We start from the raw sequence: 23,530 nt of genomic DNA, 5'->3' as shown, positions 1-23,530 counted from the left end.
GAAAGACTTATACTGATGCCAGAGTATGCACATGCGACTCACTCAGCAGAATCCATGAATTAAATATGGACGTCTGATTCACAACTACACTACTAATTCACTCTGCAGTAAGGAATACACAAGTAGTGCTGATAAGAATACACATCAAACTAATCAACTGAAGTACTGAACCAGTCTTGCATACCAGCTGGTACTATCAAATTTGTTAGTTCATCATGTTTACCATTAAACAGCCGATGATTCTCTGAATAATAACCATATATATAGAGAGAGAGCCATCTTTGTTGAATATTGGCAATCCTAGACTCGCTGTAATTATACCCATCAGCACGTCCGACGTCTCTCTGTTTCTTAATCCAAATGATCTTGCGGGTTTGTCTATGCAGCACTGCCTGATGTTAGAGCAACAGTAATTCAAAAATTATCTCTAAAAAAACATTTAAAAGCAGCAAGTCACCTCAAGAAAATAGACAAAGCAGTTTCCAGGATAATGATTCGCCCACAGCTTTAAAATTTGGACTTGTGATGATAAGCAAAAATCGAGTATATAGTGAGATTACATAGCTCATATTTATAAAAAGCTTGCCTAGATATACCAAGACTTGAAAAGACACATACAAAGACATCAAACTAGAAGATAAAGCTTTACCTATATGACCTGTTACATGGCTTCAATTCTTTGGAATGGAAAGGAGGACAGTACTCTGCCGTTATTAATAGCCGAGATATAATCACATTGGAGTATCCTTTATACAACAGGTATTCACAGTTACTTTTAACAGCAGTTAGAATTTCAACATGGTTGGCAACTTGGCATGCACAGCCGTATGAAGAAGTATCTAAAACATAAGGAACCTCCTCCTTCGAATGAGATGGATCACTGCTTCATCTCAACCTCCTCCTTCTAGGTTCGGATGAATGCTGATTAATAATCACACCAGAGCCTCTCTGAAAACTTCTTCTCCTCGAAGATGAAGATCGGACTGTTGAACTTGTTTCTGAATTCAGTGTCTGGTCCTGCAAGCCCGCACTGGCAGGAAAACTCCTTAAAAAGGAAGCAGCTGGAAGCACATCTGAATTGATTTCAGTGGCTGTATCAGATGTCAGGTTTTCTGGTTGTATAATTATAGCAATATTTGAAGATGTAACTCCATTATCATGACTTGGAGATTGCTGGCGGTTTCTTCTCATCCAGGGATCATTGCTAAATGCCTCGAGATCCTCAACTAATCTTTCAGCAGAATCCATTGCAGTATTCAGTGCTGATGAAAGGGAAGACACTGAAGCAGCTCTATGCATCAATAATCTTGAAACTTGAAGTGTATCATGTTGCCGGGTGCTTGATGCCTCTGCGGCGGGTGATGTATACCGGCTGGGAAAGACACTATTTCTTTCAGCCATTGCATTGGTATGTGAACCAAAAAGATCCTGTGTCTGTCTTCCCTCCCCCATTGCAACTAAGTTTCTAAGTAGCTGAATCCTGTGCTCAATTATAGAAGATGGCCCTCGCCTGATGATCTGCTGCCTCACACCCTCAATCCTGGCTGCACGGGGCCTAGGAGGGGCCACAGAAACAGATTCCTTCGAGTTTCGGGAACTCTTACAATCACCATGCCCATAAACTGGAATAATACTTGCGTCTGAAACTTCGCCTTTGCAGACAGGGCATTCTTTTGCAATTGAATCGGCATAAGACAACTGATAGAAGCATGGCCAACAAAACAAATGACCGCAGCAGGTTAAAATAGGATCTGTAGCCATACCCAAGCATATATTACAGTCGAAGAAGCTCCCTACACAAGGCTCTACCCTCTTAGGATTTGTATCCGATGCGAGTGCCTTGGCTATCAAATGGGTACTCTCAGGTATGTTGGTTTTTGCGGTCTCTCCTGTTGTGGCATCATCATGAAGCGCAGTCTGAATGTGCTGTTGGTTTGGTGTAGGAGCAGGTGGAGTGATATTGATAACTTGAGGGGGAACAAGGGATTGTCTCCACCGGCGACGCTGCCTAACGGTGACTGCTTCGAGCTGTCTGATACGCTCTTCAATGCGTCCATGGGCAGATTCTAGTTCATTCAGTATGGAGTCTAAGCCGGTGGCAGAATCATGAGGTTGTTGGTTCAAATCCAAGATCATAACTTGTTCATTCTCCATTGCAGACCAATCCAGTGATCTACTCTATCTAATCAATAAATTCCTGCCAAGGAATGTCTTTCAATTTAGACTACTAATGAATTCACAATTTTATTTAGGGTACCAATTGTTCTTTTCTCAACCCGAAAAAATAAGAATAAAAATTCGTGAAGAACTGAAGGCTCATACTGTTGTGTTAAATCGAATAGTACAAGAAAATTACAAGCATGGAAAAGTTGAGGGCAAACAAGAATCAAGAAATTTCCACCCGCAAATTATCATAGTGAGATTATGTAGAATTTAGGATATCATAGATAGATAAAGGGAAGCATTAAAGAAAGAAAGAAGGAGGAATTGAATTAACCTGGGCATCAGAAAACGGAGATGGGTGTTCAGATCGGCCCAGTCTGTGTTCAGGTGGCTTCTTCTTCTTCTTCGTCTGCTGTGTTAAATGCGTTATAAGAGAGGCGCCAAGGGCACAGGCGACTCGGTCACTGGAGAATATGCTGCTGGAGCCAACTCAGCCAAGATCATAGGACGCCGTATCTTTTTTTTTTTTTTTTTAAAGATAGCATAATATTATCTTTTCACTTGGAGTTTTTTTCATCAACAACAGTCCCTCAATTCTGGTGTACCTACCAATGTGATACCTCAACTCTTAATCGTACCAATGTGATACCCAGACTCTAGTATTGCTATCATTGAAGTACTTCCGTCAGTTTTTTTCAACTTCTCCGTCATCTTTGGTGACGTGGCAAGTACGTGAGGCCTATAAAGAGGGTTAAAAGACAAAATTAACCCCATCTGAGAGGAGCAATATTTTTCACGCCCTTTACCTTGAGAAAGACACCCAACAATTCCAATTTTGGCGCCAATTTTCCCACCCTACTCCTTAATTTGTGTCTCTTATCTAACTAAATAACTACCGCCAACCAGTCGACCACAATCTGATCAAACCTAGATCAATCTCATTTTCTATTTTTACCCTAGCACATGTTAAACTAACAGAATAAATATAGAAATTTATATGGAACATCTCATTTCCACAATCTCATAAGAATATAGAAACACATAACTTAACGAAATTCAAATACATGTTTAAGTACCATTAGTTGCCACCTTTTATGTTGATTTGCCATGATTTTTGCTTGTAAGAAATAATGGTACTTAAACATGTATTTGAATTTCGTTAAGTTATGTGTTTCTATATTCTTATGAGATTGTGGAAATGAGATGTTCCATATAAATTTCTATATTTATTCTGTTAGTTTAATAAGTGCTAGGGTAAAAATAGAAAATGAGATTGGTCTAGGTTTTATCAGATTGTGGTCGACTGGTTGGCGGTAGTTATTTAGTTTAGATAAGAGACACAAATTAAGGAGTATGGAGGGAAAATTGGCGCCAAAATTGGAATTGTTGGGTGTCTTTCTCAAGGTAAAGGGCGGGAAAAACATTGCTCCTCTTAGATGGGGTTAATTTTGTCTTTTAACCCTCTTTATGGGCCTCACGTACTTGCCACGTCACCAAGATGACGGAGAAGTTGAAAAAAACTGACGGAAGTACTTCAATGATAGCAATACTAGAGTCTGGGTATCACATTGGTACGATTAAGAGTTGAGGTATCACATTAGTAGGTACACCAGAGTTGAGGGACTGTTGGTGAAAAAAACTCTTTCACTTATAACCCAGATTTTGAGACATGGCAATATAAAGATCAGAAAAATCGGTGCGGGAAAGATGCTCGAGTGCCCAACCGTGGGGATGGCTTGAGTACTTTCCTTTGTGCCATTTCTTGGAAGCCCAATTGTCTAGGTTCTTTGTGTGAGGCTATTATGGTTTTGCCTCGTCTGGTTCTTCACCTGTTTTCGAGTCAATTTGGATTCGTATTTGGAATCCAAGACGCACCCGTATTCAGAGTTTGCTTCCGAAACCGCTACTCATATTGTTTTGGGATTGGTTCTATTCTTGATAGGTCGATTTCTAATACTTGAGTTTATGTCACTCTTATTGGTTCCCGATCTCCTTGGTTATGGTTACGGTTATGGTTACGGTTACGGTTACACTATTTTTAGGGTTTAGGGTTTAGACTTTGCTTCCAAAACAACTGCTCATATTGTTTTTGGATTGGTTCTATTCTTGATAGGTCGATTTCTAACACTTGAGTTTATGTCACTCTTATTGGTTCCCGATCTCCTTGGTTATGGTTATGGTTACACTGTTTTTTTTTTGACATATGTGCAGTGATGCCTTAGTGCATCAAGTCACATGGTTCCGGTTACTTTTACCCCTTGATGTGTTTGTCCATCTAGTTACGAGTTTTCGCTCTTTCAGTTAACTTTGATGCGTTTGTGCATCTCACTATGTCTTCTTTGATGTTTTTGCATCTCTCTATGTACATTTTAATTAAATAATATTCATCCTTGTTTGAAAAAAATATATTAGAAAAATCGTTATTGCGAAAAAAAGTAGGTGATATGTTCATAATGTGCTATGCTTTTATGCCTCTTAATTGTGATATGCATGTTTAGTTCTTCTTGTTTTTAGTTATTTTACTTAGCTTAGTGTCTTATAGGTGTGAAGAGAAAATATGAGGAAAAAGTAGCAAAACAAGAGGGAATACATTGAAGAGAAAATTCATGATGCTGAAATAGTAGTAGTCTATGTGGAACTGCTGACTTTGAGGATTAAACTTACTAATCCAGAAGGAACCAGAGAACGTGTCTTATATCAAACGAAAGGCTTATATGTCTACTTTCTGGAGAATTTTACGATTCGTGATTCCGATATTCCTAGAGCGAGAAATGGCAGTTTGGGTACAAGTAGTTCAGGTTACGCGTGAATCTGCTATGTGTTCCATGAGCTCGAGTTTTGAAGGCTTGAATGACTTGGCAAAATTCCAAGAAAATTAAGACATTATTGTGGACTGCCTAAGAGCCAAATCATGTTGCCATAGAGTTTTAGACGTGCTACATTACCTTATTGGAGTCAGATTTCTCAAAGCCTAAAGCAAGAAGGAAATTATGCATATATATAGAAGATTTTGACAAGACACCCAGACCACACCATTCCATACCAAACTAAGACAAAGCGATGCTGCCACAATAACGTCCTTCCATCTTCATTCATAAAATTTGTTTTATGTTTTTAAGTATTTTTGCTATGTTTTATAAGAACATGAGTAGCTAAACTTCTTTTCTAGGGCGAGGATGAGGTCCTAGCATGATGATTTACGACTTTGATGTTTAATTGATGGGTTTCTGATTTCTTTTAGATGAATGCTTGATCATTATTTGAATTGTATGTTTTATGTTTAAGTTCTTTTATTGATCACCTTAGGGCTTTGCATATAGTAATTCGAAGATAATTTGAAGCAGAGATGCAATATAATTTATGTAGCTTCTTGTGATTAAGTGTGGTGAATTACATTGTTACTTGAGAGAGAATGATGGTTTGCTTGATTTTCTTGTTTTCTAAATCGTAATGAGTCTTGCATGTTAAATTTATACCTAAGAAGGATAGACTGCATAGCTAGGATATACGACATTTACCAGAGAGGGAGAGCATCATACACTTAAGGAAAACTATGGTCTAGAGTACCTGAGAACGACATAGATACAAGAGTTTGTTGGTTGCATCACTTAAGTATGATTATGTGTATTTGTGTGTGAAGTTACCTACTCCCAAGTATATGAAGTCAAGTTTTAGTAAGAGAAAGTGTAGAGTATCGTACCCCAAGGATTGGGGGAAACTCAACTCTAACTAGATTTTCGCAAAAAAAAAAAACTAGAAAAATATGCATTCTAACTTTTTACAAGTTCACAACCTTAGCCCTTTGGAAGCTAAGAGTAATGGAGATGATATTAACAAGTGGTAGCGAAACGGCGTGGTTGATTTTAGAAATAAACTAAGCAAACTAATTATTACACAAAAACAACGAGAAAGATAAATGTAGAGATAAAATCAAAAGAGAAGTAGAGACTTAGGAATTGAACCTAGCCTTACTCATGCACAAATGTAACTCAAGATTAATGCATGAACATGTTTGACAAACTTCCCCCTAGTGCTTTGGTGAAGCTACCAAGAAACCAACTAATCATGCAATTTAACAAAGTCTTTTGGAGCTAAATTAAATCACACAACCTTAGTCCCAATTATATTACCTTATAATACAAGTGGGCTATGTACCACAAGCATAACACTCCCTTAGAGTAATTACACTCATGACACAAGCATTAAGTTCAAGGTAACAAATCCAAGCAACTTAATATTTCCCGTAAGAAACACTAAGCCACCATCTAAAGGTTACCCATGCTCACATATTCAAGAAGTTGTCAAGTTCAAGTTTCTATTCATTAATTACCTAAACATGTTTCTAGGTGACAAAACTAGCAACACATTTAGTAAGCATTTTAAGTGTAGAAGCCCATAGATTCAACATGCATCAACATCAATTAAGAGTAAAATGAATTCATTAGCACATGAGTTTGGCTAGGGCTAGCCTAGCCTCAAATCCAACTACTCACAACCCATTAAATACAACAAACCCTTGAAAATAAAATACATCAAAAGAGAAGTAGAGTAAAGAGAGAAGAGATTACCAAGAGTTTGGTACAAATGATATCAAATCGTACCTTTAAAAGTTCACTACCCACAAAGATATAATAAAAAAGAAAGTGCTTCTAAGTATGATATTAATGGGTTCTAACAAAGAAAGAACTCTATGAACACCATACTTTACCTACACAATCTAGGAACAAAGAACAAGGGTTGAGGATAACTATGAGTAGAAGATGAAGAAAGTGAAGTGAGTATGGTTTTGGTAAAACCCTCACACTATCACAACTCTTTACTTCAACCCAAATCTATGAAACAAGTTTGTGATTGATCAAAGGTGTAAATTATCTTTGATTTTTTGTGAAAACCCAAGACACTTTACAGGTCTCTCTACACAACTTGATATCTATGACTTAGGCCTAAGAAAACTATGTTAAAACTATGGAAAAGATGAAGTTTTGATTAAGTTTTAGTATGGTAAAGGGTGCAGTCCATTTTTTGGGAGAAGGATGGTATTTAAAGGCCTTAGGGTCACAAATGAAGTGCGGAGATGTAATGGGATGAATGACTAGATATGGTGGACAATGGTAAAAGTAAAAATTGTGGATCTTGTTCTTGAAATGGTCTCCTTCATTTGCTTCTTCTATTTTGAATTTGAATTTAAATTTAAATCCACAATCGATGCTCCATTGACTTATTGGCTTTAGCCACTACCATTTCCGGTAACCACCTTCTCATCGCCGGAGTTTGACCAGCATTTCCGGCGTTGAGTTTTGTCTTCTTGTGAAATCTCCACATTTGCTCTTTTTGGCTTGAAACTTTCATTCCAGAATATACCCTAAATCCACTCATTTTGACGTGTTGCCAATCATTTGCACATTTTCCTAACATGAGTAGGAAACGTAATAAGAAATAGATAAATATACAAAAAGATAAAGTAAAAGAATAAGAATAAGGCAAACATTACTAGGTAAATATTAACCTAACATAGTTGTCATCTAGAGAAAAGAAAGAATCTATTAATTACACCTGAGCGTAAATATGATTGCTTGTGGTTGATTCCGACACCCTAGGTTCATCATCATAATATGATCACTTCTGATTTTTAGATTTATTGTGTTTTCACATTTGTTAATTTTATTTTTTTAGTTATTTTCTTGTTATATTAAAGTCTTTCAAAACCCGAATCATAAGAACAATTTTATTACGAGTCACTTCGTTTGCTTTTATTCTTGTGTGTTTCTTGTTTTTGGTGTTTTTAGTAGTGAGTAATTTAAGTTTTTATACTTTGAATTAAGCTAATATCCTCGTGGGAATGACAACCCCTCTCTTCCATATACCATATTACATCCACCCTGTATACTTGCGGGAATCACATTAGTAGGGATCTTCTCATTGGAATTGTAGCTCATGCCTTGCCTTCTTATTTTATGAGTTGATTTTTATTATCAAAAGGTTTATGTCATTCTCTCAATTAGATGTGTGCTAAATTATGGTAGAGTAGTAAATAGAATGAGAAGAAGATCCATTGGATGTCTTGGAATTAGTTGTGTCGGCCCAAGGAAGAGGGGTGTATAGGGTTTCGGGATATGTATGCTCATAACTTGGCTCTGCTTGCTAAGAAAGGGTGGCGGGTTGTGAAAACATTTCGGTCTTTTGTGGCTTATTTGTTGAAAGAAAGGTACTTTTCTTCTTGTGATTATTGGAATGCTCCTAATCATGCAGTTGGAAAGGTATCTTTGTCGCGCGTGACTTACTAGTCAATGCAACTAGATGGTAGGTGGGGGATGGGTGCTTTATTAGAGCCTTCTCTAAGCCATGGCTCCCACGGCCCTGTGATTTTAGGCCGGTTCGGGTCTTTTCTTCCTCTATGGATACTAAGGTTAGTGAATTCATTTTGCCTTCTTCGGTTTGGTATAAATATAAGTTGGAGGAGGTTTTTGATTACCTTGATACAGAGGTTGTGTTGTCCATTAAATTGAGTATGTGGTCTAAGCTGGATAAGTTAGTTTGGCATTACGATAAGAAAGGCAGATTTACTACTAAGTATGCTTATCTGTTAGCTCGATAATTGAATTAGGATCGGGGGTCTGGTTCGGATATGACTGGGGGTGGACAAGTTTGAAAACAAATTTGGTTTTCGAAGGTCCCGGGCAAATGTAAGATGCATATAATGATAAGTTTTTGGTTCCTACTAATGCTTTAGGTCCTTTGATTACAGCTCTGTCTAAGGTGAGTGATCCTACTATATGAGGTGATTCCGACATTTTATGGACATTAATAAGTTAGCCAGCAAACCTGGCTCTGGCTATAGGCTTACCTAGAGCCCCCATTTGTAAAGGCACTGGCTCTAGGCTATAGTTTAATCTTATAATTAATTAATTATACATACATTTATAAAGTGTCTAATAACTTTTCTTTAGAGATAGTTTTATAATTATGGGACCCAGTTGTTGTATGTCATTACACTGTCACATCCCACATTGAGCACTTTGAGTATTGTTTTGTTTTTTTTTACTTATTTTATATTTTAACCTTTTTTTTTGTTGACTTTTAATCAAAAAAATCTTTGTTCAAATAAAAATAAAAATATTTTCCATAATAAAGAATCAATTTAATCTCTCATAATTCAACAACATTCAAGCTTCTAAAGTATTTTATTCGCTATCAAAATGTCATACAGAATGTTGATTTCGATTGTCAATACAGTCACGTTAGCTGCAATTTGTTTGCAGAGTTACATAAATTTATATATAGTAGTGATACTTATATCAATTATCTTTTGACCATTTTTTTAAAATAGAAAATAAAAATAATATTACAGTAGTCCTAGGAGCTCCATGTAACTTTCCGCCGCCTAGAGCCTCGAAAATATTAGGGCTGGCCCTAAAGTTAGTATTAGTAAATATTGTTTGGTTCTAATTTGTTTGTCATCCTAGGGTTTTTAGCATTAGAAACAGTTGTGTATTATATTGCATGGTTCCATTTGGTTGAAGATCACAAGGCCATACCATGTTAATGATTTGATCAATATAAGGCTTGCCAATGTTTAGGACCGGTGAGAAATTCCAAACTCTTGCTAGCTAGTAAAAAAGTTTCCCCTAAATTTGGAGCTCATGGGCGTTTTCCATCTTAATGAATAATCATTGTCTAACAAGTTTAATATTTTTTGCAAAAAAAAAAAAAGGAGGGGATTAGGTAAATGGTAATTCCATGTACCACATTGTTCACAAGTAAGATGTTTCTCAAAGGTTCTTTCAATGGAGCTCCGAGAACCCCAAAAAACTAAATCGAGGTTATCGCAAACTTCTGCTGGTTGGATGGGCGTTGGGATAGATGGGAGGTTTTACCTTGTTCTGTTATGAAACAAGAGTTGTATCACTTATGTTATATGCCTAATGGTCCAGATGTGAGGTCCAGCTGAAGGTTTCTACATACTAACTTGGTTCCAACCCGTTGTTTATAAACTTTATATCTCTATGTAAGGAAGTTGTGTGCTTACTGTGCTACTAGGATCATGTATTAGGTGGATCATAGTGGTTTATGGTCGTCAGTCCTAATATCAGGTCCCTGAGCTCGTGGTAGGCAGGGTATGCTCTCAACGTTCAGATTAGGTCTATATGTGTTACTATGGAGTATGGACTATGTTAGTTGTACCACCAAAAGGCTTAGAACCCTATTTGGCGACATGTTGGTCTTGTGGACCTGTGGGGCAAAGCACGACCCATTCTGTTTCAAAGCCCATTCAAAACCGAATCGTTAGGCTTAAGGCAAGGTTAGGGACTTAGGGCGGACTGGCGGAGGGTTTAAAACATAAAGCATGCATACGCATCTGAGTAGAATCGCACATCCTGTCATCTAGACCAAGGATATGCCGTTTGATGATCGAGAACCAAATTAAGAAAGGAATAGAAGCAATGATCGAAGAAGAACATTGCAATGAGGAAGATGTACGTGACTAGAAGTCACAACCACCTCCTTTCGAAAGGAGCCAGCGGACGGCTAAGAATTTCTAGCAGACACATCTTTTCCATCATCATTTGAAGTTATTAGCTTTGTTTTGTTGGAGCGTTGATCTTGTTTAAAGTTATTAGCTTTATTTTGTTGGGACTGTTTCTAATGAGAATCACTAAAATGTGATATATAGTTGGACCTAGTAACTTTTAATCTCAATGTATCGTAAAAATCCAAAGTTGGATGTCTATGTATGCGTGTGCTTCTAATTCCCAATTACAAATTGTTAAGGTACGAACCAAACTGAATCAAATCGATGTACTAATCCACTACGCCAGTTACAATCTTAAGACGAACTCAGTTGGTCGTCTTAGGCACCGAATACGTCGCCTAAGACTTACGAAACGAATTTCTCGTCGCCTTATCACCGTCTCGTAAGAACTTATGCGACGACTTAAACAAAACACGTCGCGTAAGTGGAACTAATGCGATGAACCAAACTTCATCTCGTAAGACTTATGCGATGACCGAACTTCATCTCTTAAGACTTATGCGACGAAACAATAAAGTTTATCTCTTAAAACATAGTTAAGGCAACCGGTATTGTCTGTCTCTTAATGTTAAAGCGACGAGAATTATTGAAAATTAAAGCGATGGAACATGTTTTTTCTGTAGCCTTAGTTAATTTTAGTTGTCAAAAAAATTACCATGATATAATTATATAAACATCATAACATGCATTTCATAACAATCCAACTGAACAAGATTCTCAAAGTTATAAAATAAAACTCCTTGCATCAATTAATGTCAAGCTTATACATAAGTCATATTCCCAACAAAATAGCTAGTTTCAGGGATTAGATTATAAAAGTCATATTCTCATACATCCATTCATAACAGATCACAGAGTGCCTGAAAAACACAACCTCGTACTGATTAGCAGCTACCTCAACCATTTTGCACTTGTGAAGCTTGCATACTCACGATCATTGCCTCCAACGCTTGAAGACGGCCTCGGAAGCCTTGATTTTCCTCCTTTAGCCTTGCCATTTCCTCCATGGTCTCTTGGTTTTGCAGTTCAGCCCGGTTAGCTTTTTCTTCGGCCTACTGCACTCGCTCTTCAGTTTCATCGTCCATCCTCCCCCTCGTCATTTTAGGGCCCGTTTAAGGGCTGCTCCCACTCCTATCATTATAACAAATATTAAGTAACAAAATCTAAACTAATCAGGGCGCAACCAACATTAAGTAACAGATATCACATGTTAGAGAAGAATATATATTAAACAAAAAAGCAATAACTTTGTGAAAACCTGAAATTCCCAAAAGACATAATTACCAATAATTCTTGTCCCCTTCGATTTTCCCATGACCTCCGTGATCATGTCCTCTTGTTCGTCATCAGGGATCGGCTCATTTTCAACAGTCCCCGGGGCTGCCTCTTCAAGTGCTCCTAGAAGGTCATCAAGCTTCCTCTTAACTTTTTCCGGACATAAATAAATATTTTACTAATTATACAACATGTAAACAAATCATGAACTTTAAATGTTTTTGTCTTTCATATTTTTCCTTTCAAACAGTCACCTCATCAACTTAAAATATGAACTGAATTTAATCCAATATCACATTCAAAACAGTCACACTTTTGGTGTTTAAGCCTACCAAGATCACAACACTCACCATTTTTTCCTTTCCGTTCTTACTAGGTAGGTAAGAATCCAGAAAACCCACAACGTACGCAGCCGGATGTCCTTTCTCTAAGTGGGCACTTTCTCTAAAACTCATAGGGAGCGACCCTGAGTAGTGGTTGATAGGGTTGGTGTTCTTTGTCTGATTAGCCTGGTTCTGCGCGCACAAAGCCTAAAAAAATAAAAACTAAAGCAGTTAGAACACAATTCAGGTTTTAAAATAATTTTCAAAAAATTCAATGAAATTAGTGAGATAAAATTACCAAAAAATCAGGATCCCTGAAGTGTTGGCACAAGTAGCTCCACTGATTTGGACGATGCACAAATTCTAGAGAAACTTCATCCTTCGAGAGATTGAAATGCTTCTTGCAATCGTGCTTCCAGTCCTTGTACCTCTGATAGGCCAACTTGTCAATAAAGTTCCACATTTCCGTATCCGAGGCCGGTATATCATAATAAGTCTAGAATACCAACAAACATCCACATTAGTACCAACCATATAATTACAGAGAGACTAGACACAATGAAATTAAAAAGGCAGACCTTCAAATAATTGTCAACCATTTTCCTTTGGTGACGTTGTAGCTCAAAAAATGTCGGCGCAAGCATTATCACACGTGCCTTGACACAACAGTCAATGTCGTGGGAGAGGACGCTGCGGTTATTTTTCAAGTGAGGTCCGGAGTGGAAATTTGACCATTGAAGCGTGAGCCTGTGTCCCATAATCTTCACTATGTGTTCCATCTTGTTGCTCACCACAATTCCATGTTTCCGAATATTGCCATCTGCACATGACATTTAGTACTGAGAGTTAGACAAGTTCAGTTCCACTTATACATGCCTCTACAACATTAATAAGCATGAACAAATTCACCAATAACATGCCCCTGCTGAAAGAGTATGTGTCAAACACATTTATATATATCAATGTCAAAAGCCAATTCACTTATATATAACATCAGATTACTTTGATAACAATTTCCTCAATATACATAGAAACACTGCAATAACACCAACTCATAATAACAATATATATAACAAATCACTAACTTTACACACTGATCAAAATCAAAATTAATCAACAATCTCAAACTGGGATTAAACCCTAAAACATAAACAACATCTCGCAATCAAAATTAGAATATCATAAGCAAATTAAAGAAATTGTTAAAGAAGGGGATCTCAAACCAATTGCAGCTCCTATATCTTTAGATCAAATGTTTTTAGGCTTGTCGAAGCCGGCGGAGGAGAAGGCATGGTTCCAATGATGGTGTTCCCTAATCCAAGTGGTGGAGGCAGTGGAAGAGAAAGAGCGGCTCCTTCCTCAGTTAAGGCGGCTTGTGGGAGATCGGAGGCGGCAAGTTCAGCTTCTAATGCGACATCTTCTAGTCGAGCTTGTGAGGCGGCTGCTCACTTCGATTTACCCCGAGCCATCGCCGATGTTAATTGGGGCAACAGAGATGAGAAGATAGAGGGGATATAGGAGCGGCGAAGATGAGAAGAGAGAGGGGATATGGAAGCGGCGGAGAGAATTTGAGGATGGGTGTGGGGATCTAAAGTAAGATAGAATTCTGGTGCGAAATGAGAAGGGGTGTGGACTGTTGAGGGTTATCTCTTTATATGATAATTATAATGCGATGTGATAACGAAAAATATTGTCGCCTAGTTAAATTTCCAAATTCATTCAAATAATTTGTGAAATTTTTGGCGGATTGGTGTGCGCGCAATTATTTAGACTAAAGCAACGAGAACTGCAATATCTCGCCGCCTTATGTAAAACTATTTAAACATTTCGCGAATTTTTGGCACAAAGAAGAGTAGCGGCGAGTATATAATGTATTCATGACTTTAATATTGAGGCGACGACTTTGTGAGGTTTAGTGATGGAATTAAACTACCAAAGGATTTATAAGCACAATTTCATCACACTCAAATTTTTATAAGTTCTGGTTACCTCAATTAAAGCAAAGTAGAATTCAAATGACATTAGCACACATTCATCTAGTTTATACATACATATCTGATAAAAATTTTGTCGTCATCATCATCATCATCTTATGTAGAACTATTTCAAAATTTCACGAATTTTTGGCGCAAAGAGGAGCAACGGCGAGTATATAATGTATTCATGGCTTTAATATTGAGACGACGACTTTGTGAGGTTTAGTGATGGAATTGAACTACCAATGGATTTATAAGCACAATTTCATCACACTCAAATTTTTATAAGGTCTGGTTACCTCAAATTAAAGCAAGATAGAATTCAAATTACATTAGCACACATTCATCTAGTTTATACATACATATCCGATATAATGTTTTTCGTCATCATCATCATCATCACCAGCTTCTTCTTTTTCTTCACCATTTTGTGTTTTATAACGATCCAGATCAATGCTAAGATTGAAAACTCCACTATATAGCGAAATTGTTTGCAGGACGGGCTCTTGATAAGGTTATTCAACTTGATTCCCGATAGGAGGTCTCTCATCGTTGTGTGTTGCAAGTATACTAGCATTGTACACATTTCTATGTGACATAACATTAACTACCTTCCAAGCCTCACCCGCCTTCAGATCGTCTACATAGAACACTTGTTTTTCCGTGCTTGCCAGAGTAAAAGGCGAATCCTCATACCAACTAGTGTTTGTATCCACTGATAACAAGCCATGATCTAACTTAATGCTCCCACTATTAGGGTCAGTGTCGTATCATTTACATTTGAACAACACAACTGGCATCCGGTCTGTGTATAGCAATTCGACAACATACTCAAGAATTCAGTAGTAGTGATTGTCGAACACTGTCTCTACCATGACTCCACTATTTTGGGTCTGCAAATTTTGATCAATTTGCCATGATATAAACTTGACCCCGTTCACATAACATGCTGAATAAACATGGTGATTTTGTGGTCTTTGGGCTAATCTCAGTACCTCTGGTTTTAAGTACTCATGCCCACTGACATATAGATTTGAGACCTGTAACAGAGATTTTTTTAATGTAAGTTAGATTGTACCATAATGATCACATAATTTTGTAAGTCCAAAAAAACTTAATAGCATACCCATTTGAGGAAATAAGAATGAAAATGCTTCCTACGTGCTTTCTCATCATGAAGTGGATATCGTTCCTTAAACCTTTTTTTTTATGTTCTGTCATGTAGTGGGTTATTCGGCAGCACAAGTTCAGAAACAACTGAAATACTATTCTGGGGTGCATTCGAAATATTTGCGTCCTCTAGAAATCCTTTGGATAGCATGTGTCAATTGTAGTAGGTCACTAGCTCCCATGTAATATATCGCTCAGAAATACAACTTTTCTGGGTAACATGTATTATTAACCGATTTTTTATAAGTCCCAAGTTGCATGTAAAAGAAAATATTTAGTATGACATCGAATTAGTTAGTCCATTATATAAAACTCTTAAAAATTAACATCATACCGTTCTATGGGAAACATTCAGGTAAAATGCATATGACCGTTTAACAACACTTGTTCAGGAAGGTGAACCATGACATGAACCATGAATGTAAAGAAATGTGGAGGAAAAATCATCTCAAACTAATAGAGAATCTGGACTATCTCATATTCCATTAGCCTGGCATCTTCCTTTTTCAACTCTCTAGCACATAATTTTTGAAACCATCTAGATAGTGCTACTAAAGGCTTGATGGCGTTCTCTGGTAATAACGGTCAAATAACAATTAGAAGAAGATGGTGAAGCATTACATGGCAATCGTGGGTTTTCAATCCATGAAACTTTTTGTCACGTAAGTTAACTTTACTCCTCAAACTCCCGGCATAACCATCAGGGTACTTCAGATCATGGAACCATTCAAATATCTCCATTTTAAATTTTGGCTTCGCCAATAATGGTGCATGAGGAAGTCTATTGGCCCTTTCCCACTGATTTTTCCGCACAACCCTTTTTTCTAAAGCAGCACGAGCTTTTGGACCGTCCTTAGACTTTCCTTCAATACCAAGAAGTTCCAATGATGTTGTCCCACACATTTTTTTCAATGTGCATGACATCGAAGATGTAGCTAACTTTAATTAATTTCCAATAAGGCAGCCTTCAAAACATGCACTTGTGATTCCAACATACTCTGTTCCTAAGAGTATAAGGAGTCTTGAATGCATCATGCAAGTTAAGCGTAGGGTACTTGTGACTGTTGATTTTTGCCAAAATTTCCTCCCCGAACAAAGAACGGGGTATTGGCCTATGCTCACTAAACCCATTGAATGCCTGGCCAGCGGACCGCCAAGGATGGTTTTGGGTAGCCATCTACGGTGACCTCGTATGCCATCCTCCCACATATATGAGCTAAGCTAACATCATCCAAACAAATAGGACACGTCTTGTACCCATGGGTCGGTGAGCTTGCCAACATCCCTAAACCTGGAAAGTCACTAATGGTTCACAAAATGGCTGCTCTCATCATGAAAGTAGATTGGTCATGTCTATCAACAGTAAGAACTCCAGTTTCCCATAACTTTAGAAGCTCGTCAATTAAAGGCTCCATGAACACACTAAGACACTTTCCAGGTGACTTTGGACTGAGGATCAACAGAGTCAGCATGTTATATTCTTTCTTCATACACATTGAGGGAGGTAAATTATACGCCATTACAACAATAGGCCAGGTGCTATGTAAAGTTCCCATTGTTCCAAAAGGATTGAAACCATTGGTTGCTAGTCTGAGTTGCACGTTTCTCACGTCATTGGCAAAATCAGGAAATGTTATGTCAAAATGTAGCCATGCCTCCCCATCTGAGGGATGTTTCAGCCAGTCATTATCTGCATTCCTCTCTTCATGCCACCGCATTGCCTTTGCAGTATTTGGCGACATGTGCAGATGCTTCAACCTAGGAGTCAAAGGAAAGTAATGGAGGACTTTCCTGAAAATTTATTGTTCCTCCTACCTTCACGTGGCATCCATCTTGAAGTGTGGCATATGGGACACTCATCATATTCAACATATGTTTTATAAAACAACACACAATTATACTCACATGCATCAATACTCTCATAACCCAGACCAATGTCCCTACAAATATTTTTCATCCTTCCAAAATTAAGAGGATAATTGTGTTCAGGAGGAAGCAAACCTCTAATATAATTAAAAAGGTCGTGAATACTTTTATCTGACCATCCATTTTCCACTTTCATTTTCATTGCATTTAAGATAGCACCCAAAACAGTCTTGGTACTCTCAGGATACAATGGGATCTGTTCTTCTTGTAAAAAGTCTGGAAAACTTCTAGTAATCATCATCTACGATATTATCAAAATTAGGGTTACCATTATTACTGGGGTCATCACCAAAAGTTTGCTCGTATCCAGCATAATAAGGAAAAAAATCATGCAAAATGTCCATGGTGGGATTCATGGAAGAACCAACACCACCACTAGAAGATGCTCTTTACTCTAGGTAGGATTTGTCTTTGAAGCTCATCAATTCTCGACTCATTTGATATTTCACCGTGTTTGTCTCATACTGTATAATTAGGCGACATATCGTAATAAGACAAGTGTGCACACATGGTTAATATCAACTGGATCTCGATTGTTATGACAAACGGTGCACGGGCAACTATGAAACATCTTCCCATTAGCAGTATCCATGACCCAGTTGACAAATTGGTGGATCCCCTCAAGGTACTTCGGGTGAGTGCAGCAATATTGCATCCAACTCTTGTCCATTTTTTCTGTCATAACAAAAATAATACAAACGCACTAAGTTAGGAAACAATACAATATACAAAATACTTGATGTTCATCTTCACCTTATGCCTCCAGTTAGGGTCATATCTCATTCGGAAGAACACTTTCTTTGTTAAGCTTCTTGCCTTCATGTGTTTTGCTTTTGGTTTTGGGAAAATTTCGACAGCATCTCCCTACAGTTCCCCAAGTGCAAAAATATATAAACCTAGTTTGCACTCGGGGAACAATATAGGGAGATCCTGCCGAAATCTTTACCCATAACCGAAAATGAAACCACATGAAGTGCAAGCTTGCCCAACAAAGTCATGTTCTCTCAAACTGTCCAAAAATGGGACAATTCAAGAATCAAATGTCGTACAAGTGATTCTCGAACGGGAATTTTAAGCTAAAAGCAAACCGGTGAATTATTGTGAGAGTTGATGTACTCACACATATTCATCCGATTAATAAATACATACAAAATAAATAAATTCAAAACAAAAACACATGAAAACCACATTCACACATAAATCAACACTAATTAAATCTAAAAGCAAATAAGAAATCTAACCCTAAATCTAATTAACTAAATTCATAATCATATACAAAATTAATCATACTCAAAACACAAAACTTAGAGTTATAATTTATAAACCCACTTCCAACACTAAATCCAACATATATTTACGAACCAAACACAAATTTTAACACAAATTAAAGTGACTTATTTACACTAAAGCTAATACAAAATCACAAAATGCTTTCTACAATGAACCTCAAGAATACTTAAATTTCCAAACACAAAATGCAACCTCTAATAAACATCAAATACGGTAAAAAGGATGGAGAAAGATATAGATTTCATACTAACCTAACTCAATTCAATGAGAGAAGAGAAAAGAACAAGCTTTCAACTCTCAAATCGAAAATTTCTCTCTGTGAACAGTAAATATAGCAGCTGCATTTCTCTGACATTTTTCATATCCAGTTTTGAGTTATGCTTTAAAGACCAGCCTCTTAAAGTAGCTTAAAAGACTTAAGCGACAAAAAAGGAAACGTTCGTCGCCTAAGTTTATCTTAACCGAAGAGATCATATGTTGGTCGCCTAAGTTTATCTTAAGCGACATGGTGATATATTCGTCCCCTAAAATCCTCTAAAGCGACGAATTTGTGAATGCATGCAATAATTATTATTTCCGTCGCATAAGAATATCTTAGGCGACGAACCGAATGGAGTTGGTCGCGTTAGTGTCAAGATGGCGTGGTGATCCAAATTCAAATATTTATATAAATTATTCGTGTTCATAACTGATAAACAAACTGCATGCATATTAATGATTATATAACGGTGAAAAAGACACTACATGCTTAATTAATAGTTTCTGTCTGAACCCGTCATGAAAACATGAAGTTGAGATATTTGTTTTATCCAAACAAGTCGAGACTGTTACTAATTAGATCTCCTAATCCACCAATTGCACTGCTTCCAAAATCAGTAGTACCAAAGTCGAAACCAGAAGAGCCGGTGCTACCGCCACTATCGAAGATATCCGGCGTTACTGTCTGGTCTAAGCCATTTCCCTGCTGAAAGCCGGAACCATCGAAAAGAATGCTAAAAGAGGAGCCATCACCCCCTCCCCTACCAACCAAAGATTGGATGACTGTCTTGGTTAAGCCATTTACCTGACCATGAAGGTTCGTAAAACTATTATTTATAATTCTACCAAGGGCAGGAGGTTGTTTAGCATATGTTATTGATGGTGCAAAGTTGGGCATGACGGAAATACTGGCAACGACAGGAGGTTGCCTAGCATATGTTGTTGATGGTGCAAAGTTGGGCATGACGGGAATACTGGCATGGACAGGAGGTTGCCTAGCATATGTTGTTGATGGTGCAAAGTTGGGCATGACGGGAATACTGGCATCGACAGGAGGTTGCCTAGCATATGTTGTTGATGGTGCAAAGTTGGGCATGACGGGAATACTGGTATCGACAGGAGGTTGCCTAGCATATGTTGTTGATGGTGCGAAGTTGGGCATGACGGGAATACTGGCATCGACAGGAGGTTGCCCAGCATATGTTGGTGATGGTGCAAAGTTGGGCATGACGGGAATACTGGGTCTTGGTTTTGACCTTGCACAGCCCAAATGCGCAGTGAAATCACAAGGAACGCACCAGTAGAACCACTCTTTGTGCCCAGCGTTGTTGCATATATCACACATGAATGAGTTGGGAGAACCAGGTTGCATCGAGAAGGTGAGATTGAGTTGGTGAGGATGGTGGAACTGCTGATGGGGAGGAAGAGATAGCGGCATCGAAGCGCAGTTCATGTGGAGGTCAATGTCGCAAGGTCCGCAGTGGTAGGAAAACCCGCTGCCATCCTTCCAACAAGCATTACATCTGAATTCGCCTCCAGGGTATGCAGGGATCGGAAGAAGAGTGAGGACATGGTTTTGATCAAACGGGTGTGTCATTTGCTGAGGCATTTGCGCGCATGACGTGTGGAGGAAGTAATTGCAACCAGCACTGCAAGTGTAGATTGATCCAGCTGAGCCGGCACAGATGAGCTTGCAACCTGCACATAAGCTTGCAACATGGCTTGGGTGATTCGAAAGCTTCAAGGGATGTTGGTGGCTGAAATGTTGAACATGGTGAGTTTGAGCACCAGTCTTCATCGATGTCTCCTATTCCTCCCCTCTTTCTGATCAATCTGATCTCTCTGACTCTCTGACGTACGTCTGAACTGGTTCACCTCTAGTTTTATATATATATTCGACATGCATGTATATCCTGCAAATGATATATATTACCCTATGTATGCCTGCAAATGATTTTACCCTAGGTATGCTTAACCAAGTCAACGTATAATTTTAGTGACATATTTCCTCGTCAATTTGGAAAATGAGGGGAGTGGGGCTGGTGGAATATATAGTTGTTTCCAATAATTTCCAAGAACATGCGTGCATGAACCTAGCTTGACTCCAAGGGGCAAGACTTCATACTTCAAGTCAATCATCACCTAGCTGTAGAGCTTATATATTTTTCGAACCATCCGCAAATGTGAGATAATGGACCAAAGGCCGCGGCAGTATCAAACACAATTGACTGAATTGAGAAAATGTAGCTACAATGTGGAGGTCCCCAATGGCCATATACAATACAACCTCGTTAATTAATATTCAATTAATTAATAACCTCATTAAAATAATATTTTTTATCGGTCCCGACTCGGGACGAACGTGTTAAATTAATATTTAAATTAATATTTCACTAAATTTTTAAGATAATAGAAATTTGAGAATTCATATAGACTCTATCGAATATATAAATTAATAATGACATAGTTTATATAATAAATTTTACATTTATGAGGATTTCATTGAAATTTTTTATTGATTTAATTATCATCAAATAAAATAAAATAATATATCGAACAATATAATATTTTGAACAATATCTATGTTACATTCAACAATATGGTGCATGAACAAAAAGTAAAACTTTTTCATTTGAAAAAATGAAAGAAAATATTTATTATACATTGATAAATTAATAAGTTATTAATTAATCGATATATTAATATATCGCTAAAATAATAAATTTTCTCAGTTCCGAGCATATTAATTTATAGAGATTTTACTCTATATTTGTGGCTAATTGGGCTACACCCACGATTAAGAAGAGATGTGGGTTTTGTGAATATTTTTTGTAGTGATTAAATTCTTGTGATACTTACTATTCATGAGTTGAACTCACAACTTTCCACTTAACAATGAGAGACCATGCCAGTAGGAAGCATGCAATGACATCGCCCGTCAACAACGGAATATTACGTTTTTTTTTAGTGAAGACCGAGCACTGCGTTAGCCATGATAGTAATTAAACTTTTGAAGTAAAATTTTTAGTGTGAATCAAAGTTTTCCATATTATCTTTATTCTCAGATTTACCAGCAATTTCATTTGTTCTTTTTTATTAAGGGCAAGACCGTATGTGATTTAAGTAATTAACTAATGGATCAAATTCAGTTTACTCCTTTGTGGATTGGAGGGAATATTATGTTAGTACATATACTTTCAATGTCATCAAATTAACTCTTGAGCTCTCTAATTTCAGTCAATCATGTTAATTTGCTCATTTTCTGTCTAATTTCAACTGTAACTTTTGACAATAAGACCCATTTTAAGGGTTAAAATAATCATTTAATGATATAAAAATGCATACAATATATATTTTTTAGCGGGTAAACGATTGAAATGGTCAACGAGTGTTGTAAGTCAAACTCACGACCTCCTACTTAATAAAAACAATTATGCCACTAAACCAAATGATACTGAGCAATGGGGTAAATGCATATAATATATTGTCCGAGTTAACCACCAATTTAGCTTTGAAAATGAGTCACATTGCCTAAATTGGCTTCCCATTTGGACGGATTGGACACAGTTGACTGTAATTAGAAAATCCAGGGGGGTATTCTGATGAAATTAAAATTTTGGATACTAACATAATGTTACCCCGAAACTCAAAGCCTCATGGGGTAAACTGAATATAATCCTTGACTAATGGACTGTATGTGTGATGGAAATGGCGGTCAACATTTTGGGCGAGGGAAGAGATGGAATGCGCGTTAAATGAAATGAATGAAAGGCTGAAAGGCATGATGCCTGGATGTCATAAATTGACGTTGACGACGTTCACGTCCGCGCCTAATCAACCAAAAACATCATATTCACATCCCAATCCCATTCACATCTTCATATTTAATTTCCAAAAAAATTATAACAAAGCTGAGAATCAAATGAATTTAGTTGACGAAAAAAGGATAATATCATAAAACATATCAATGATATATTTGATCAATCATGCCTCGATTGACTCCATCAGCCCCAAGTCTAAACCGAAAAATGAGACACCAACCAAATTAATCCAGCCCTCAAATCAAGTCTATTTAGGACCAGATTACCTCCACAGCCGTGGGGGAATAAGTTTCGATGAATTATGCATGTATAAATAGTCAACAAATCATATATCAGGATCACATACAGAACGCCAATGAGGCAATAACCCACGGCTCTGTTTACCCAGTCAATAAAAAAAGAAAGGCAAGCTGATGATCATCATGACAACATGAATGATTAAACACCATCACAATCAGTTTGATGTGTTGCTCATCAATCCAGGGTTTATGATTTATGAACTCCTTAATAATGCTTGCTTCCTTTTATTTTTACACTGTACTTTTTATTTCTCGACCTTTTATGTATTACACAAGTTGAGGATAATTCATATGCGAAAGCCAACCCATCCACAATCACGAAAGAGAGGAGGCCGAGAAACTCACAGCACAATTTTATCAACAAAACAGGGAATCAAAGAATCAAGGGATGAGGAGCCGAACCAAGACCTTACCAAAGGAAAATATAAGCAAGCAACAAGAAACAACACCCAAGTCTATTAACGAATACCACCATAATGCAAAATAACTGCCATTGCCT

General features: G+C 37.4%; 2 protein-coding genes across 4 annotated transcripts; both read right to left on the bottom strand.

The window, feature by feature from the left end:
- Nucleotides 1–58: 58 nt before the first annotated feature.
- LOC126802485 (uncharacterized) lies at nucleotides 59–2,633 on the bottom strand. Of its 3 annotated transcripts, XR_007672962.1 has the most exons (3): nucleotides 2,498–2,558; nucleotides 650–2,182; nucleotides 59–392 (listed from the first exon to the last, which is right to left on the bottom strand). XR_007672962.1 is itself a non-coding variant. In XM_050530123.1 (2 exons), exon 2 carries the CDS (start codon nucleotides 2,152–2,154, stop codon nucleotides 886–888), a length of 1,269 nt encoding a protein of 422 aa, XP_050386080.1. In that variant the 5' UTR covers nucleotides 2,155–2,197; nucleotides 2,498–2,633; the 3' UTR covers nucleotides 480–885. The 3 variants fall into 3 exon arrangements, 2 of the variants coding, with proteins under 2 accessions (XP_050386080.1, XP_050386081.1); XM_050530123.1 differs by lacking the exon at nucleotides 59–392 and having other exon boundaries at nucleotides 480–2,197; nucleotides 2,498–2,633; XM_050530124.1 differs by lacking the exon at nucleotides 59–392 and having other exon boundaries at nucleotides 480–2,182.
- A 16,665-nt stretch (nucleotides 2,634–19,298) lies between these two features.
- On the bottom strand, nucleotides 19,299–20,833 carry LOC126802733 (uncharacterized). Its single transcript, XM_050530416.1, has one exon. It carries the CDS (start codon nucleotides 20,707–20,709, stop codon nucleotides 19,459–19,461), a length of 1,251 nt encoding a protein of 416 aa, XP_050386373.1. The 5' UTR covers nucleotides 20,710–20,833; the 3' UTR covers nucleotides 19,299–19,458.
- Nucleotides 20,834–23,530: the final 2,697 nt, after the last annotated feature.

Source organism: Argentina anserina, chromosome 7 (assembly GCF_933775445.1).
Source record: "Argentina anserina chromosome 7, drPotAnse1.1, whole genome shotgun sequence".
NCBI lineage: Eukaryota > Viridiplantae > Streptophyta > Magnoliopsida > Rosales > Rosaceae > Argentina > Argentina anserina.
Note: the sequence above shows the minus strand (reverse complement) of the source record. Positions and strands in the feature narration are given on the sequence as shown.